This window comes from Podarcis erhardii (genome assembly GCF_964252035.2).
Source record: "Podarcis erhardii genome assembly, chromosome: 6".
Taxonomy (NCBI): Eukaryota; Metazoa; Chordata; class Lepidosauria; order Squamata; family Lacertidae; genus Podarcis; species Podarcis erhardii.
In genome coordinates this window covers 18,720,491-18,740,775 of record NC_138510.1, presented here as the reverse complement: position 1 = coordinate 18,740,775, position 20,285 = coordinate 18,720,491, and the positions used below count along the sequence as shown (strand labels likewise).

General features: G+C 43.2%; 1 protein-coding gene across 6 annotated transcripts in view; it reads right to left on the bottom strand.

The window, feature by feature from the left end:
* The window catches only part of NFATC2 (nuclear factor of activated T cells 2), a gene marked incomplete at its 3' end in the record, with an annotated part of 136,648 nt that overhangs the window by 15,268 nt on the left and 101,095 nt on the right, over positions 1–20,285 (bottom strand). The window contains exon 10 of one of the 6 annotated variants that reach the window (XM_081867605.1): positions 915–1,003. The exons of the other annotated variants lie outside the window; for them this stretch is intronic. Coding sequence (XP_081723731.1) covers positions 960–1,003 — 44 coding nt within the window. The remainder of the gene's footprint in view (positions 1–914; positions 1,004–20,285) is intronic. 6 annotated transcript variants of the gene reach the window in all.

The following is a 20,285-nucleotide window of genomic DNA, read 5'->3' as shown; positions in this document are numbered from 1 at the left end:
CTTCCAATCAGCAAGCCCAAGAGGCTCAGTGGTTTAGACCACAGCGCCACCTGCATCCCTACAGCTGCATATAAGCCAGTGTTAATGCCCTTCATTGCAGCTCAGCTGCAGTTAAGCCCTGAAAAATGGGCATTCCAGCAGAGTGGCAGGAGAAGGTCCAGGCAGGGGGATGTACAGCGGATCCTAACTCCATTCAGCTTGGTTATAGCAACATGTGGAACTTGCACTGATAAAATGGGGGGTGTTTTCCATCTGCCAGCCTAGCCCTGAGTGGATTGTGGAATGGGTGCAATTTACGATGGATTCCTATATTCAGGATTGCTCTGTAAATTATCAGCAGCTGGATCAAGCCCCTAGTGTTTGGCAAAAGAACCTGAAGTTAATCTGCTATATAGGTTGCATTCTGGTCTCTGAACTATGCTGCAGATAAGATACACACCATACGGCACGGCTTGCTCCAAGCAAATTATTCCTTCTGAAATCAACCAGATTTTTTTATTTTATTTTTGTACACAAAATGAGCACAGCCAGAGAATTAAAAAACCAATTGCACAGAAAAGTCCCCATAGGAAAATGATGCTAGAGATGGGGCAGCCTGAGGAGCAGGGGCCACATTAATTTTTGGAACAGGCAAATGCGTTTGAAATACCTGGAAAACTCCAGACCCCAATGCTTTAAAAACAAGAACAGCCAGTGTTGGTAAATGCCAATGATTTTTAAAACACAGCATGCGACATGTCACAGCCCTGCTGCCCAACCACTTCCCTACCCACCAAATACTATATATTTCTACAATTAACCTTTCAACCAAAACCAAACCAAACCAAAATGACATTGACAGAAGAAACCCAGCTAAATCAAACAAAATTTAAGAAAATCTGCAGCTAGACAAAAGTCAGGAAAATGTCAATTACCTTGGACTTTGATTGCTTGGTTCAAAAAAGCACAGTCATTCTGTCTCATATAATGTTTTGTATCCAGCTAAGGTGTGTGTCTATCAGCTCTGAAAAAGATTTGCAAAACCATTTTTGAGAAAGAAATGTAACCTTTGACCCTGTTGAAAGGTCAAATGTTACAATGCTTGCTTTCTGTTGCACATTAAATGCTATCACATGAATTGCTTCTCTACACACCCCTGGACCAACTAACCAGCATTCACACGAAATGTTTCACTTGCAACAGCTGGAGGTATATTTGAAGTAACTTTCTCATGTTTTCATGTTTGACGTACAGTACTCTAACCAAGATGCAAATTCCATGAGAGCTCAGTATTAATAGGCAGTCTACAACAAGCGTATCCTTTACGTTCTAGAAAAGATTGCAATGTAATTTTCCCAACAGGTTCATGGAAATAGTTCATATGTGTGTGTTTGTGTGTGTGTATGTGTGTTTGTGCGCGCGCGCGCGCGCCTTAAAGGTGAAAACTTACTGGGCAATATTCAAGATGTTCCATGTGAATACAGGTAGGTAGCTATGTTGGTCTGCCGTAGTTGAAACAAAACAAAATAAATAAAATTAAATTTAAAAATTCCTTCCAGTAGCACCTTAGATACCATGTGAATACAGTCCACTAAAGCATAATCTGCAAACAGCTCAGTTTTTACAAACTCCATGCCGCCTTGAGGACTAGCACCTTGGTTTATTAGTTGGATGTTAGGCACACAGGGTAGAATTTAACTAAGTCATATTCAGAGTAGACCTCCTGCCCCCGAAATCAATGGACTTAAGTTAGTCATAACTACTCCCTCAGTTTCACCTGCTGTACACAATCATTCTCCATCATGAATATAGTGCTAACCTTAGTCACACTGCAAGTGGCACAAATCATATTTGGAAGGGGGGGGGGGAATAACTCTGCTCCGGACATTCATTTCTACATTTTATAACCTACCAAGAAAGAACTGCGGGGGGGGGGAGGGGGAATCTGAAACGTACAAGTCTTTATGAAAGTTCTCATCACATGGCCTCAATTCAATATTGTTTCACTTTTCCAGTCAGACCTCATTAAAGTCCCACCGCACAGTATTTGCTTTGACAGAAACATTAAATGACGTATTAGTATAATAACGCATTGCCATCCATAAATGCTATTTGCTACTGCAGTAGAATTTTCTTCAGTGTTTCCCTTTCCAGCCATCTTCGTTCAGTCAGTAAATGCAACTGCCACTTTTCAAAAGGGCTGCCTGACACCTGCCGTTTTGCTTTTTTAAAAGAATGCCCCACAGCTTCTCCACTGACCCTTTCAATTTAGGACCTTTTAAAAGCAGGGGCTACCCCAGGCACAGGCAAACTCAGCCCTCCGGATGTTTTGGGACTACAACTCCCATCATCCCTAGCTAACAGGACCAATGGTCAGGGATGATGGGAATTGTAGTCATCTGGAGGGCTGAGTTTACCTGTGCCTGGACTACCCCCAAGCTGCTGGCCATTCTTGCTGCTTTTAGAGGCAGTATGGGAATCCTTAGACCTGGGACCAAACTGTGACCCTTTCTGCCTCTCCATCTGGCCCTCAGGACCCTTCCAGAACACCCCTTCCTTAGCCACACACCCTCTTCCCAAGTAACCACTCTCAGCGCCCCTGCTTCTCGCCCTCCTCAAATACTTTTCCCTGTCTGGAATGTGTCCTTGACCTCAGATAATGCTTCCTTGTTGAATGAATGGATGATAGAGGGATGTGTGAACAAACTAGCCTACTGTAAATACGGCAGCAGCAACAACTACTTTATTATTTATATGCAGCCCATATGACTGGGTTGCCCCAGCCACTCTGGGTGGCTTCCAGCAAGATATAAAAACACCAAAAGTTGTGTAGTTATTTATCTCCTTAACATGTGATGGGTGGGTGTTCCACAGGGCTGGCTGCCACTACCAAGAAGGCCCTCTGCCTGGTTTCCTGTAACTTCACTCCTTACAGTGAGGGAACTGCCAGAAGGTCATTGGAGGTAGACCTCAGTGTCTGGGTTGATTCTTCTTCAAGTATACAGGACCGAGGCTGTCCAGGGCTTTAAAGATCAGCACCTTTAAATTTACATTGGCTGCCCCACCCCCTTTTGCTTCTGGTCCCACCTACCATTGCCACATGGACCCCAGAAGGTGGCCCAGACAGGAATTTGGCCCTCGGTGTGACAAACTTCCTCTAAATGAAGTTTAGCCACAGAAGGAGAGGGCTCTTCTGCTTGTGTCTTGCTTGTGAGCTTCCCCAGTACTATTTCTCTAGAAAAGAGGTGCCAGAACTGAGTTCCAGCAAGTTCTGGCTGCAGAAAAGCCATGAACTTCCCAGGTGCATCTAGTTGGCCAGGTATTGAACTACCAGAAGGCTGAATTTCATGCCCTTCTTTTGTTAAAAGCAAAAAGGCTGGATAAAAATGCTTTAACATACAAACAAACACCTGTTCTTTGCCCGAGGAATCTAGGTCTCAAGCAGAGGTCTTTCACATCACCTGCAATCTAGTCCTCTTATTGGGAGATGCCAGGAATTCAGCTCTTCAAGTGCTCTACTGATGAACTGCCACCCGTTCCCCAATGTCCCCAGGCAACCGGGAGGGAAGCAGAGGCAGAGAGGTTTGTTCCCAGCAAAGGGCCTCCTTATCCACACACACTGAGTCACTGGTCTGCAAAGCCCCACTCTAGCTTGCTGCGCAAACGGCCAAGGCCCTTGTCAATCATTAATGCCACACCTGAGACTGCAGAGTGATTAGCTGAAAAGTCATTACATTTCTGATGGCCAGAGGACTTTCACACAGTTAATCAGTTAATGGGGGTACTGTGTGCATGCAGGCTGCTTAATTCCCTGGAGATCAAGTTACAGGGATAATGCTGTAAAGTAAATGTAGATTATAAGACAAAACAACAAATGGTGAGCAGGGACAAGTTTTATATTAAAAAACAAACAAACCCAGTTACAACCCAGTCCTGCTTATGTTGACCCAGAAGTAAGTCCTATTGAGTTCAATGGGATTTCAAAGTTGTTGGCATCTGTCTGTTTCGGGAGACAATGGAAGAGTGTGCCTTTGTGAGTGAAGTCAAACTGTTGGAAGGTTACAGCGCCTACTGTGGCTGTAGAAACCAATCTGGAAGAGGCATGTTTTGTTGCAGCTGGGAAAGGGGATTTGCCTCTATATAACTGTGCATCAGAGTGCAGGTTTGGAATCAGAGGATAGAAGGAGCAGAGGTACCCCACCCTTGCTGTAATTTACCAATTGAAAACCTCAGCTGACTTTAACAAATGGCAGCCAGACTATCAGCACATTACAAACAGAGCAGCTGCTGCTAAAAAGTTTACTACCTAATGCATTAATAGTTTGTCCCATAGTAGGTAGAATCTGAATAACTATAGGTTTGTGGTGCCTTTTTGAATGAACATAGGAACCTTGAGTGCTGTGGAATTCTAGTGTGTGGCATATACTATTTATTTAGCTTCAAACAATGAAGTAATCATAAAGTACAATTTTGCAAAAATAATAAAAATAAAAAATAATATGTAGCCAGATGGTTTTGGTTGATGGGGGTTGTGAAAGGAAAACCATGTGTGTCTGAGTCAAGCATTTGACTCTCCTAGCTAGTAAATTGCAGAGAACATATTAAATGGGTGGTTAATTTTAGTTTACACATGATTGAAGTCAGTGTGTACTCATTCACACGTTAGAATTTCCCAGGGAACAGACACAAGCTTTCTAACTTGGGGAATCTGGTTAGCCTGAGAAAAGAAACAAGAAAACCTATGTTTTTTGTTTCTGCTCAGAAACTTCACTCGGCTTCCGAGACGCTTCTTACAGTCTTGCTTCTGAAAAGGTTTCAGTTGATGTGAACATGAAAAGAGAGCTTTTTGAATTGTGGTACCCAGATTACAAAACGGCCTCCCAGGAGAGGTACGTTTGCTTCTTCCACCTCCTGGTCCATTCCCTGCTTTTTAATAGGCATGAAAGGCAATGGGCTTCTTTTTTTCAGTCAACATCGTCTCGATTTTATTGCTTCTCTCTGATTCATATTGTTTTAATTATCTGTTCTTTTATTGTGCTGTAATTTTTATTGCAATATTGTCTTATCTGGTTTTGCTGTTAGCTGCCTTGTTCCAGCTTGTGCAGAAAGAAGCGTTATTAAAAATAAATAACTGGTGGGGCACTCAGCAAATAGGGTTGAATCTAGTGCTACTTCTACTTAAGAGCAGATTCACAAAAATTAATGAACATAACTAACCTATGTTCATTCATTTCTAAGTGCCAAACCAAGTAAAAATTAGTCTCATTTATTACTTGTATGAAACTGGGTGATCAATGCAAGACGTGGTTCTATGTGGGGAAAGCTCAGTTGGGTTGGAACTGCAAAGTTTTGTGTATAAGTCCATTTAAAATGGATTCTTCCTTCATCACTATCCCATCCTTCTTAACAGAGGCGAAAGCACAATTTCAACAGTTCTTAAGATTGCAGCTCTCCCAACAACTGTTGCAACACCGTTCACTCTCATAAACCTGAAAGTTAGTCCAATCGATACTACTGGTCTGCAACCTATTGCAGATTAAGTGTGCACAATGGATATGGTGCTTTACAGAGCAATTATAAGCAAAAAGACAAGTCCCTGCTCTGAGGAGCTTTAAATCTAAATGCCAACAGTAGAGTACACAACAGGAGAAAAAGGGAAATGAAGCAGAAGGGGAATTTATATAAAGGCGGTGGGTTAATCCACAAAGCCTAGGACTTGCCGATCAGAAGGTCAGCGGTTCGAATCCCCGTGACGGGGTGAGTTCCTGTTGCTCGGTCCCTGCTCCTGCCAACCTAGTAGTTCGAAAGCACCTCAAAGTGCAAGTAGATAAATAGGTATCACTCTGGTGGGAAGGTAAACAGCGTTTCCGTGCGCTGCTCTGGTTCACCAGAAGCGGCTTAGTCATGCTGGCCTCATGACCCAGAAGCTGTACGCCGGCTCCCTCGGCCAATAAAGCGAGATGAGCGCCACAACCCCAGAGTCGGCCACGACTGGACCTAATGGTCAGGGGTCCCTTTACCTTTAATGCATGTTAGGGATGTGGGAGAAATTGGTTTGGCTCACATTTTAATGCAAACTTCCCCAATTTGCACTTTTCTGGATCAATACACAAACCAAAACACAGCTAGCCTTGAGCTATGGAAAAGCAGCATACAAATAAAATGATGTACAGTATGTATTACAGTATTTTTTTATTGAGCTATTGCTCTCATTCAGATGACTAGCTAAGTCAAACTACAGTTTTAGTATGGATGAGCTATGAGCTTCCAGAAAGGAGATCATGGTTGCTTTCCTCTTTTGTGGTTGTCATCTGCAGCACTGCACCCACAGGGTACAAAATGTTAGTACAGAAGGAGTGGGGTAACTCGGAGCAGAAAAAGTAGACCAGAATGGAAAGAGGTTCAGTAGACCCTGCTCACTGCCATTCTCATACTGAAACTTGCAGCCTCCCAAATTGCATTTTTTTAAAAAGTCAGCTGTAAGAATCATGTGGTTTGGGCCTTATTTAAGTAGCCTCTCTTTCACTCAGGCCAGGTTTTAGCTAAGTCATAATATCACACCTGTACTCCATGACTGAGCTTTGGCACTGAAAACAGCATCAAAGACTCATGCCCAGGGCAATTTAAGTTCTGGTAGAAAGAAGTATATTTTTAGGTACAGAAGTGGTAAGACAACAACAACATAAAACCCTGTCAAAATCCCCCAAGGCTACCTTTCAATTAGAAGGGAACATGAAACTGGTACTGCAGCACGCCTCACTGTCTCATAAACAAGGCCCGCAACATATTGCGAAGAACGACACTGTGTTTAAGAGAAGAAGAGGAAGAAATGCTCAGTGTCAGAAACTTTCAGTATGAGCAAGCGACACTGACGGTAATGCCCTAGGTGAAAAGGGTGCCGATTAAAAGCAATCCACTAGGCACACTTCTGATTTTACAGTGGCTGGTGTGAAAAACCCATAGCTTTGTAAGGGTTAAGAGGATCAATGAAAATTGAGGTTGGAAACCGAAGAGCCTGCTGGGAATGCCAAAGGAAAAGTTGTTTCTCCAGCACTCTGTTCCATCTCTTTCCCCTGCACTTTTTCTTAATTTGGGGTAAAGTTGAGGATTCCTGCTTGCAGTGACATACCATGGGTTGCCAGTGCCCCGGGGCAAGTGTTGCACCCCCTGGTGGACTGGGCAGCTGGGGGGAGATGCGTTCCCCCCAAGAAGCTCCAGAAGGCAGCAGGAGTTCAGCCATGCAGCCTCGATGAGGAAGCCTGGCATGGGGACTCCACTGCCTGCTTGACTTCACTGAATGAAGAGCTGTCCACTGGTCATACAATCACAGCAGATTTAAAACAGGACTTATTCATACCTATGCAAGAATGGGATCTTCTTAAACTTGATTCTTTAGTAAATAACAAAGCCAGCTTGGGAAAGTATAAGAGGTATAGTAGTTTTTCTTAAGAAAGTGAAAGGTGTTTTGACTGAAGAATGAGCGAAAGCATGAGCGAAAGCCATGGCCCTTTCAAGGCATTTTCAGCTGTCTCAAAAACATTTATCTATCGTTCTAGTGTGCATGCTAAAAGTGTTGTTTTCTGAACAGCATTCCCCCCCCCATTTATTACCCCCTCTTTGAGCTATAATTAGGGAACAGCTGGACATCAAAAATCTGGAGTGCAAATGCACTTGTTGCAAGCGTACTTCAGAAAGTATCCATTCTTAAGAATGTTGTTACTAAGGTGATCTGCAGAGGATTGCTTGGTTGAAAAGGAGAAACGGAGGATTTCCATACAAATTTTGATGGGAAAGAACAGCAAACCAGCTGTAAATTCAAACTAACATTCCCCTGTAACTCATAGTTCTGCAGAGACTTGGCCGTAGAAATCTGTACACACTAGGAATCTGTTAACAGCTGGATGCAGGCTGCAACGGTATGTCCCAGTGCAATGCACTCTGCAGTCACCTATTTGCAGCCAGCAGTAGTCAACTATCTTCCAGACTTGGAATTACCTTCCCTGATTGCCTGCCCAAGCCAAAAATGAAAAAGGAACGTCCAAAACACAGTTGAAGAATGCTTGGCAACCAAGCAAATCCATTTAGGGTGACATAAAACCTTAGTTTATGAGACGTGGACAGGGACCTCATATATTCTGTGTTTTAAAATCAAAACTATGGGTCAACAAAAGTTGAATTCCGCAACCTGTATAAATTAGGCAAAGTAAGTTGATCTGCAGATCCAGCTGCTGTGCATGATTTACCGTATTCTGCTTCGAGTCACAGAGCTACACATGGGGCTGACTGCCCATTATTCCTGCTTGCAGATCACTCTGGATTCTGAGATTCTGCTAGACAATGCCCACACATAAAAATATATTTAAAAAAAATAATAAAAAAAACCTAAAACCTGCAAGCTTCTAAAGAAAAATGGTAAACACTGGGATTCTGAATGTTTAGTGGATGGAGAAGAAGTGTTGATTTGATTTGAGGATTCCCCCACCTCTCTAAAGGGCCCATTTATTTATTGGAACAGCTAATTTCTCCCCACACGGCTTTTGTTTGGGCTGCAGTCTATGCCATGGAGCAGTGCCTTTACTTTTGCATTGATCTCCTTGACTCTGGATTGATAATAAAAGAATCACCTGCCTTCATACTAACTTTACCAAAGACTTGGTTCTTCCTCTGTTTTGAGCCTCTCTACTCTCAGAAGAATGGCAAGTGTGTACCCAGGACAGAAACTCTTTAGCTATGGTGCCTAATATAGTCTCTAGGGAGGCCTCTCTGATCCCACTGCTGCCCTGTTTAGACAGGCAGCTTTGACACCTTTACTTCAGGGAACTTTTGCAGATTATTGCTCTTGGTCCTACACTCCTGCTGCCTTTTTAGCTCTTTTTATTCTGCTATATTTGATCACTGCAAACTGATATTTTCTTCATGTATTTTCATTGCTCTATTGCTACCTTGAATATTCTTTAGAACGGTAGTTGTAAGTTTTGAAGAGAAAGAAAATTACATAATACTGTAATTAATGTGTCCTGTCCAACACAAACTGTTTAGCTAATTGCCTTATGGCTCAGTCACACATTCACATCCTGGAATTGGCAGACCTATGATCAGAAGAAGCTGCTGAAATGAATAAGCTTGACATCGCTATTTCAGAAAATTCCATTCCTAGCTAGAAAAGAGCAGAACAGGGCAAGGCTGGCAACCAAGAAACCTATTGGAAGCCGGTGGTGTCAATCACTATTTCTCCTTCATGCCGGTTGGCCACTAAAGTATAATGGTTCCTGGTGGTAATTCCTGACCCAGCTTTGAATTGGTGATATAGATGATGATGTTTCACAATTATTCTCATGAGCACTGGGGAGGGGGGAATCACCCCAATTCTCCATCAAGTAATGAAAAGATACGTTGCATCAGAAAATTATCAAAGGGGGCACAAAAGTTCAGAGAAACTCTGTGGAGTGCAGGTGGGGTTTGGGGTCCCCCCCCCCGTGCTTTACCTGACTTTCAAATTGGCCAGTGAGTGTTTGTGAGTGAATTTCTACAGAATTTCTACAGAACATCTCTGGTCTGCACTGTGCAGCCTTCCTGGTTGCTTTTGCTTCCTGAAAACATTGGCTGGAATTTCCTGTAAGCACAGGAAGGTGGGGAGACTGCGTACTTTCCACCTGCCAACATAGCCATAGCTAGGTGATCTTGCGCCCCTGGCAGAACTGTCCTGATTGCGCCCCCTAGCCATGGACAAATTTGCTCTTCTTTCTGCCTCTCCTCCACCCCCTCCTTCCACCCATTCAATTCACCCTCTATTTAAAACCATTTCTTATGAGGCAATAATCAATATTTATGTTTATGGACATATTTTAGCTGATTTTGCACCCCCCATTACCTCATCACCCCCTAGCTATGGCCCTGCCTGTCAACTGTTCATTTGTTCTTATTTTATTTTATTTGAAGTGATGACCTGTCTCATTTTAAGGCAATTGGTGTGGATTTGCTTTTTAAGGTAAAAGGAAGAACTTCCCTTAACAACAAAATATGTGAGCACACTGCACTGAAGTGCTCAGTATGCCAGTTTCCCCAATTTCCGCATTGAAATTCAAGCTCAGGTGAATACATCATTCCTTTCTTGAGTTTTCTTCCAGATCAGGAAGTGCAATCATTTGGGGAAGAAAGCAGAGGACTGCAGAAATATTTCATAGCAAGAAAAGAAGAAAACCACCCATGACCACTTTGCATTTATATGGTAAGCTCAACTCTGCAGCCACCAAAATTCTAAAGAAATTCTTAAGTGCCCTGCAAAAAAAGGTAGAAAAATTGAAAGCTCTTTCTCAGAGGAAGAAAACTTCCCAGAAACTGGAGGACAGTTTTCAGCACAGAACTAATTCTCAGAACTCAACTCCCCCAACTCTACCACTGACTTGTGTTGGTCTGTCACGGCGGCACAAAATAGTTGTTTGAGTCTGTATACTTTTCATAACATCAAAATATTATGTTGCAGTTTTTCCTGGTTGCTTTCTGAACCACCCACTACGATCTGGCATGTTGCTGCATGAGGGCAGCACAGAAACAAACCCCCTGCCCCAAAGCAGCAGGGCTAAGGGTTGTATTTTTTCCCCCTTCCTTCCTTCCTTCCTCATTTCTTTCATTTTTAAAAATGTCATCTGCAACCAGCTGTTGAGAATTTGGAGCTCATCAGGGCTTTGTTTGCTTCCTGCGGTTGAGAATTGTGACGGCTGCTCCCATTCCTCGGCAGACCAAATACCCCTCGTGAAGCAAAGAGTGTCCAGGATGTCGATGCTTGGGGCTGCGAAGTTGTGCACATCACAGAACAGCTGGGACCATTTGTCAGAATGTTGTGCACAATGCAAGTCAATACCCAGGATTCACAAGCAGGAAAGGCGATTGCTACAGATTCACTTTGACTGACTATATGATGCAAGTGACTTTATGCATATGTCGTTAGATTAGCTGATGAAATAAATCACTCATGCCCATACTGTAGCCCAGCTGACAACAAGCCAAAGCAGGCCTGTGAGCGATCTGCAGTGGACTCACTACTCACCTATGTAGCTTCCAGCACTCTGGCCAGGGAATTAAGTTTTAAACAGGGGTTGATATGATACCTTGCAACCACGTTTCAGCACCCTGGCCATCATTTTGCATTGCTCCACAATAATAGGGCAAGAGAGGATGCTTCATGCCACAAAATTCTGGACTCACAGCTGTCCATGGAGGCGCAGGTCAATTCTGTGTCCAGGGCAGCTATTTATCAGCTCCATCTGGTACGCAAGCTGAGACCCTACCTGCCTGTGGACTGCCTCGCCAGAGTGGTGCATGCTCTAGTTATTTCTCGCTTGGACTACTGCAATGCGCTCTGTGTGGGGCTACCTTTGAAGGTGACTCGGAAACTACGACTAATCCCGAATGTGGCAGCTAGACTGGTGATTGGGAGCAGCCGCCGATACCATATAACACCAGTCCCGAAAGACCTGCATTGGCTCCCAGTACGTTTCCAAGCACAATTCAAAGTGTTGTTGCTGACCTTTAAAACCCTAAACGGCCTCGGTCCAGTATACCTGAAGGAGTGTCTCCACCCCTATCATTCTGCCCGGAGACTGAGGTCTAGCGCTGAGGGCCTTCTAGCGGTTCCCTCGCTGCAAGAAGCCAAGTTACAGGGAACCAGGCAGAGGGCCTTCTCGGTAGTGGCACCCGCCCTGTGGAATGCCCTCCCACCAGATGTCAAAGAGAAAAACAGCTACCAGACTTTTAGAAGACATCTGAAGGCAGCCCTGTTTAGGGAAGCTTTTAATGTTTGATGCATTACGGTATTTTAATATTTTGTTGGAAGCCGCCCAGCATGGCTGGGGAAACCCAGCCAGATGGGCGGAGTATAAATATATTATTATTATTATTATTATTATTATTATTATTATTATTATTATTATTATTAACATAGTGGACGGTACTTGGGGGAGCTTACAAGGCAGCTTCCTTTTTCTAGGGAGAGGGGGAAAAGAAATTTTCTGAGAAAAATGCTAAAGCACTTTAGCGCTTAGAAACGTGAAAGCAATTTTCAGCATTGTGCATTTCATAGAAATCTCAATCCCACCCCACTTTGGTTCCATATTAATTATTTTTAAGTTATGTTGCCCTCCTGCCCAATAAAGAGATCTGGTGTAACTTTAAAGCCTATGTATTCTTCTGCCAATATAAGCTTTTGCTTCCACTAAAAAGAATCAGTACCCTTTCCTTAAAAAAAAAACCACGTGCTAAGATACCCAGAAGTGGAACGCACTCCGAGTGCAATGCTTTAAGGAAATTGGTGAAAGGGAACTTTTTTTTAAATCATGCCATAGGCTAATGATGAAAGTGGAAACTTTATTTTTCCTTTCACCTGGAAATAAAAATATTCTTTCTTTTTTTTTGAAAAGCCTACTCCTGTGCTCTTTAAAAAGTAAAATAGAGCCCCCTCTGAAAGCAGAACTGGGTAATTTATTTATTTTTTATATATATAACATGCCACATTGATTTCATGCTATTTTCCACGCTCAGAAATAGGGTTTTGCAATGTGCCTTCTGCAGCACAGCTTGAACTTCAGGCAAGCCTATCAGGAAGGAGGAGGAGGAGGAGGAGGAGGAGGAGGAGGGATCCGAAATGTGTAGCCCAGTCCAAAAGATGAAAACACTACTGCTGTTTATAGAGGGAAGCCCAAGTCATCAGTCCAAATGAATTCCTGCGCTAATCCATGCAGACTTCATGTTTTCCACCAGGCCTGGCCACTGTAAAGACTATCTTTAGGAGGCGGCACACACTGTGTTTGGAAAGAAGCCCCTGGAAAGTTGAGGGCGTTTATGCCAGCTTGGCAGGGCTTCACTTTGGGTATGGAAAAAAAAGAAGAAGAAAAAAGAATGCTCTCTCCTGGGTTCCCCCCACAGAATTCGAGGATCTCAATCCAGATCACGATGATGCCAAAAACATCAACAACACAAGGCTTTCCCCAGCTGTCCCAGGCCAGCCTTCACAATGGTTTCCATAGAATTTGTTTTGCCATCATAACAGATCTAGCAAGACACTACAGTGTGCTTCGCATTCTCGAGGCAAGAAATTTTAACTTCCTGGACTGTGGAAGTGATGGCTAACACAGCAATATGAAGGGCATCTTGGGGAGTAACAAACAAGGTCCCTGCCCCAAGAAGCATACAGTTCAAAATCTGACATACGAATAGGGTACAGTGAGAGAGGAAAGGATAGAAGCAACAGCATCCTTTGAAAGGATGGTTCATGCATTTCCAATGTTTTACAGGGAGGAGAATTGTGACCCAGTGAACAAAAGGAAAAGGAGGTTTCGGGCTAGATAAATGAAGCACTGTCAGCGGAAGACCAGGAGGAGAGGAAATGTAATGATCTGTGAAAAGTACATACAGTGGTACCTCGGGTTACATACGCTTCAGGTTACAGACTCTGCTAACCCAGAAATAGTGCTTCAGGTTAATAACTTTGCTTCAGGATAAGAACAGAAATCGTGCTCCGGTGGCGCAGCAGCAGCAGGAGGCCCCATTAGCTAAAGTGGTGCTTCAGGTTAAGAACGGACCTCCAGAATGAATTAAGTACTTAACCCGAGGTACCACTGTACACGAATTATATTGGGAGGAGATGCCCTGCAAAAATTGTGTATATTAGGCAAAATTTGTTTACAAAAGTGTGTGTTAGAAGAAATTCACACTAAGAGGCAGATGAGGACTTTAAAAAAAAAAAATGCCAACTGGTGTGGAAACTGAAGTTAAGACTGGCAAAATGAAAAACGTAGAGAAATCAATACTGACAGATTTGCCTATACCCAATTTCAGCACACAATGGCTGCTGACGTCAGGCTCTTTCCCTCAACAACAGCCTGAGCAAAGCAACACAAAACAGGTCCAACATGGGGGCCAAAGGGAGAGGCTGCATTTCCTCCTAAACCTTCTCTCTCTCTCTCTCTCCTTCATTTGCTTCAAATCATCCCAATTAAACCTAGCTGGGTTCTATGCGCAGCCGAGCATCTGTGTGTAGCAACATGAGTTTCCTGCCATAAACCAGACGTGCACTGCATGTATCGCTCACTGCATGCAAAAGAGGAAATGAATGTCTTGATCTGTTCGCCACAATATTGCTGAAATGCTAGTAAATATTATGGTCTAGCTGTGATTAAAGGCTTGAGTTATTTGCACTGCCAGGTTGGGTGGGGGGAGAAACCGTCTCTACATACAAACAAGGAGGAGAGAGGGTGGTTTTAATGACTTGTGGAACACAGGGAACATTTTTACTTAGAAGGTCAAGCTCTGGAGAAGGCTTTCCAATAGCAATAATACTTTCCTGATGGACTAGATGCAGGGGTCAGCAAACTTTTTCAGCAGGGGGCCGGTCTACTGTCCCTCAGACCTTGGGGGGTGGACAAACTATATTTTGAAGGGGGGGGAATGAACTACTTCTTATGACCCACAAATAACCCAGAGATGCATTTTAAATAAAAGGACACAATCTACGTATGTAAAAACACACTGATTCCCAGACCATCCGCAGGCCGGATTTAGATGGTGATTGGGCCGGATCCAGCCCCCGGGCCTTAGTTTGCCTACCCATGGACTAGAAAGACCACTATTGATAGCACTGAGCACAAGAAGAACCCTGGTAGATGAAGCTATAACCTAGTAAAATTCAGAGTACTCATTCCCATACTGGCCAGCCACTTAAGAAGGCAAAAATCCTCTCCCACTGTATTCAGTGGCATACTGTTTCTAAACGTGGATACTGCATTTGGCTACTATGACTCATACCCTCTGACAGACTTATCCTCCATTAATTAATTTAACCTCCTTTTAAAGCCAGCTAAAGCCAATGGCTATTGCCACATCTAGTGGGGAGGAAATGCACATATTAATTTTGCATCATGTGAATACAAATACTTTCTTTTGTCTCTCAGTTGGTTTAAATTAAGTGGCCCCAAGTCCTAGGATTATGGGACAGGGAAAATAAAGTTCTCTTTATCCAAAGTTATTTTTAATTAAGGTTTTATAAGTATTACAGAATTCAAAACACATGCAATGTTTAATAGACGTCTATTATTTCTATGGAAGGAGGAATCTGTCAATTTCAATTTATCTCAGTTACTTATTTTCCCAACCTGGTGTTCACATTTTGCCCATGTTAGTTTGCAATTCTTTTTTTATTAAAAAAAAAAAAAAAAGCCTGCATGGAATTTTGCATGCATGATTGTGCAAATTTCTCTTAGCACATATGTATCTGCATAAAATTTTGTGCAATAAAGTGGTTTTTCCAGCGGTTTTCTCCTACACAATGCATTTATACATGCTATTTTCACTAATATGAACTGTGAATTTTTCTATTAATTTTTGGGTGACAGAACTGCATCACAACACTTGGAAAAGTGGAAATTTTGAAGGATGGTGTCTCGGTTTGCATTATCGTTGGCGCAAAATTGGTGGGTTTACATTAAAATAGAACCGAATGACTTTCTTCCCCATCGTTAATTATCTCTTCCTTTTAGCATTGTTCTGCAAACTAAAAAAACCACAAGATAAGGTACACTTTCCTAACACAGAAGGTGTTCAAAGCGCTTGATCGTTCTGGTTGCCCTGTTCAATTTGGCCTCTTATCCATAATCATCAGCCAACACTTTTCACTGGTTTCCCAAGTGCCAAAAGACTAGTGACAGCAGAGGGGATTAGAGACCATGCAAGGCCCACGGAGTAGCCTTACAGTTGTACGCCTTCCTTTCAAACATCTCTGGGCCTAGGGCACTGTGCAAGCTACCATAAATAAGAGCAGCCTAGTCCAGTGTCTGTTAGCTGCAACAGCTAAAGACCAAGGGTGGGAAATCTTTTTTTCCTACTGAGCTATAGTCTATCAAGTCAGATACCTCAGTCCATCTAGCTAAGTACTGTCTACACTGACTATCATCTGTTGTCCATGGTTTCAGGCAGGACTCTTCCAGTCCTACCTGGAAATGCCAGAAGGTGAACCTGGGACCTTCTCCCTCAGAGATAATATGTGAAGGAGGGTGGTATGCTGCTGATGGGCAGTCAGAGCTGGTGGTAGGCAGAGACCGGTGCAGTCTCAGTCTCTATCTGTCAGAGGCTGGGCAGAGGAGGAATGGTGGAGACCACCTACCCCTCCTGAACTTTCCAGGGAGCAGGAAGAGGAAGACAGTATGGATTTACAACTGTGTTTTGTGAGAGGTCACAGCTCAGGTGTAGATGAGGGGGAAAGTTGGGAAATAATGGGAGAGAAGAGGAGGCGGCAGCACCGGGGTGTGTGTGACAGCTGATGTACATAGTGTCTTTAGAAAGCATTCCAGACCTCCCCCCCAAAAACCCCCAGCGAGTCTTGAAAGTAGGAGAGCAAAGAGGGCATGTAGCAGCTCCCACAGAAGTGACGAATGAGGAAGTGGGAGAGATGGAGAGGGTGGAGATTCACTCGGAACAATGCCATTATCCAAGAGGTTGGGTTTTATAGCCTGTAAATATTGAATAGAAAAGGATGGTAGGAAGCCTTTCCTTGTCTTTATACTTTCCTGGGCAACCGGATGCTAAAAGCATCCTGACACTCTCTCTCTTCTCCTACTTCTAACCCACATAAAATTACACAGAGGGCTGTTCTAGAGATTTATCCTTTCCCCAGGTCTGCTTCTTAGACCACCGCCTGAGCCGTCCTTGTTTCTAGGCTTCATGTCTATGTCCACGCTTGCACAAATGCTGCTTCAGAAAAGCTGCCGTTGCAAAGCCTCCTCATGATGCCTTCTCTGCCTCCCATGCCAAACATCATGGATCACTCCGCTGCCTTAATCTTTTTTTACACACTTCATTGAAGGCATACATGTCAACACCATAGAGGGATTCACCTGAACCTTGAACCCAGCCAATACATATGCAAATCCCACTGGAGCTAAAAAGGTCTGTGTGCTTGCACACATAAGTGAGCATAGGACCACGGCCTTAAATCCTGAGGGGAAGCAGCCTATAGTAACCAGGTTCATTCCCCCCCTTTCATTCAACAACTACCTATATAGGAACATACTATTGTACCAGGTCAAACGAGTTGTCCCTCTCAACCAGCACTCCCAGCTGCTGGTACCTGCTCTCCAGGGTCTCAGGTAAATGTCTCTCCCATCACTTCTTACCAGGTGCTTTTAACTGGAAGGGCCAGGAACTGAACCTGGGAGCTCCTGCATGCCACCGAGTTGCCAAGTCAGATCTGTCTCCACTTGCATGCATTCAGATTCCTGCAGCCACGGAAATCAGTGCATTCAATCTGCACTGAAACATTGTGATGTTGAGTAGCAATCTTGTGCAAAAAGCCAACAATATATTACATATACAGACCGTATTTTTAGTCTGATTAGGTTAATATTGCACCTGGATTGCCCTCATCTGCTTGAGGCTGAAAGTAGCACTTTTTCATTTACTCACATGAGATATAACATGCTGCTGGTGTGAGCTTGCTGTGGATGATTCCCTTAATCAAAAGTAGCTGTGGGAGATTAAGCAGAGGATTGGCTGTGGCAGGCAGTTTCCCCCTTTCCCCATGTTTTTCCATGCTCATAACCAACCATCTCTACACACGGAGGAACATATACAGGCTCCCATATCTTTCCCCTCAGTTTGGAAAAAGTAGCTGGAAGATGGTTTTTGAGGGTAGAATGACTGGAAGGGAAAGGGTTAAGCAGCGGCTCCCCACTCCTGTTCATCTGCTTAAACCTTTAGCCTCCTGAGGATGCTTCTGGTGAATTTTTTTTTTTTAAGTAGGAGGAAAGATACACACAACTGTGTGTCACTGCTAGCCTTAAGTCATCCTCACTCTTTCCATCGAGGTTTAAAACCATCCAAATAAACCAGCCCCAAATGAGACATTGCAAATGTCAGAGGAGTCATTCATACATCTCTCTCTCTCTCTTCTCGGTCCTATATTTGACTTGATTCATTCATAGATGATGAAGTAATTTTTTATTAAACAAAAATTACACATACACAAAAACCAAATTCAGCCATCTCACACTTAGGGAATGCTTAAGCAGCCCTGTATAGAAAATCAAGAAAACAAATTCAAACTCCGCATATTTGATTGCATTTCTTAGTCCAGTTCAAATTACCTTACATTTCTGCATGCAAGGTTTGGCTGCCTCCCTGGTTAATGTACAGATAGTTTGTGTCTGTTATATTAAGGAATGTCTCTTAGCCTTATTTCAAAGGGTTTTCCCACATTCCAAAACACCATGAAATATAGAAGATGCTGCTTACATGCTTACATGCAACACAACTGAGACCAGGTTAAAATATTGTTGACTACATATTTTCAAATGGGATTCAATCACATACTGGCAAACTCAGGTCACACCATTAAAGCTGATACAGCGCTCTGGCGCAACACATCTGCTACCCCAAAAAACCAAACTTTTTGCATTAAGTAAAGTGACAGGAAAATGGACTGGAAAGTGAGGGATAACGATTGATGCACCTCATGTAACGTCCCAGTGAACAAATCAGAACAAACACTCAATAAACAACCAAGCTTGTATAACATCCCTGCAAAATTTCTGCAAACACATCTGGATTAATTATCTATAAACAGGTTGTCTTGCACCTACAATTTTTATTGGGATTGTAGATTTATTTGCTTCAGAATGCTATTGTTTTAGAGGGGTATGAAACAGAACTGTCTCCCCTTTCTGTTGATATCTCATCCCCCTATAGAATCCCTAAATGTTTACTCCCAGTTTACTCCCTGATACACTAGTGTATAGCATGCGCAGACATGCATATTTTTATTGAGGGGGAGAAATCAATTTTTCCCATACTCAGAGCCCCCCCCCCAGCTATCCCTTTCAAACCTGTTACTGAATAGCCTTTGTCAGATCTCTCACCGTCCATGAATTTGTCTAGTGCCCCTGTAAAGACCTCTAAGCCTGTGGCCACCGCCACATCTTGCATCAATGAATTCCACAAGTTAATCATGCACCGTATAATGGAGAACTTTGGTTATGACCCCTTATGGTAGTGTTAACATTCTTGAGGCACCTTTACTGTGAACTGGAATGCAATTCTCTGTAGCTGAAAGGGTGGAACAGCCTCCCTTTCCCCCAACTGGCCCATTGCTAATTTCGACTGAAACAAATACTTCAGACAAAACTCACAGAGCAAAAACCCAGTCTCCTGCTGTATTCTTTTACGGTTGCCTCCATCAGCAGGCACTGATGCTTCAGGGTCCAGGTTTTTGGAGGCAAGAGGACATCTGCTGTGGTTACGTACTTTGCACTCCCGGGACAAGCAGCCCAGCCATAGCTATGACAAGTGCAAAGGGGAGAAAAACATGCAAAAAGATGGGCAAGACAGTCAAGGTGCTGGAAAGGATAGAGAAGAAATGAAGAGTATGTAGAACCAAAGCGGAAGCGCAACAAGAAGAAATGCACATGTGTGCTCCATTCTGATGACCCTACTAGATACATCTGGCAGAACATATAACCCAAAGCTATACTCCTGAGAAGGTCCTGCATTCCTGTAGCACAGAAAGAAATGTTCCAAGAAGTCTAAACTCTCTCTTGTAATGTCACAAAATGAGGAAGGCCATGCATGGTGAAGTTCTGACATTTTTACAACTCTGAAATACACAGGATCCCTTTTGGAGACTGCATGTGGCAATCCTGACCATGTAGGATTTAAAAGCAGACATATCTTGAATGATATCTGCCAACCCTAGCAATCAATGTAAGAAATATATTGCTTAAATCAGGGATAGCAACAGCCGCCAACTGTGTTCTACCCAGGGTAGACCCATTGAAATTAATGGGGCTACGTTTGTCATGTCCATCAATATCAATGGGTCTGCTAAGGTTGACTACAACTCTGTGTAAGCATGGGCCTCATATGAACAAGAACAGCCTAAGGTGCTTTGTTACCCAAGTCAAAACAACAAATGGCACCCCAATACCCAGGTTGAAGTGTAATACAAAAGGCCCCTCTAGCAGTAAAAAAAATACAGCAATAATGAATTAAATAGTGAACAAGTTGTTCTCCTTTCATGCCACACAAAATCAACTTCCTGAGACAACTTGCTTCACTCTCCCTAATGGATCTCAAGCTCTAAGGATTTCTCTCCAACCTGCACAAATGGGTTCTCCATACCCTCCACCTTCTGAACTTAGGAGGGCCGGAAAAGCAAGGAGCGAGATTTAAACCAACCAGATGTTTCCTATGTGCGAATGCTGCAAAAGTACATGCTGTAATTTTGTGTTCATCGTTGTTCTTGCAGATGACTCAGTCCCTGGGTT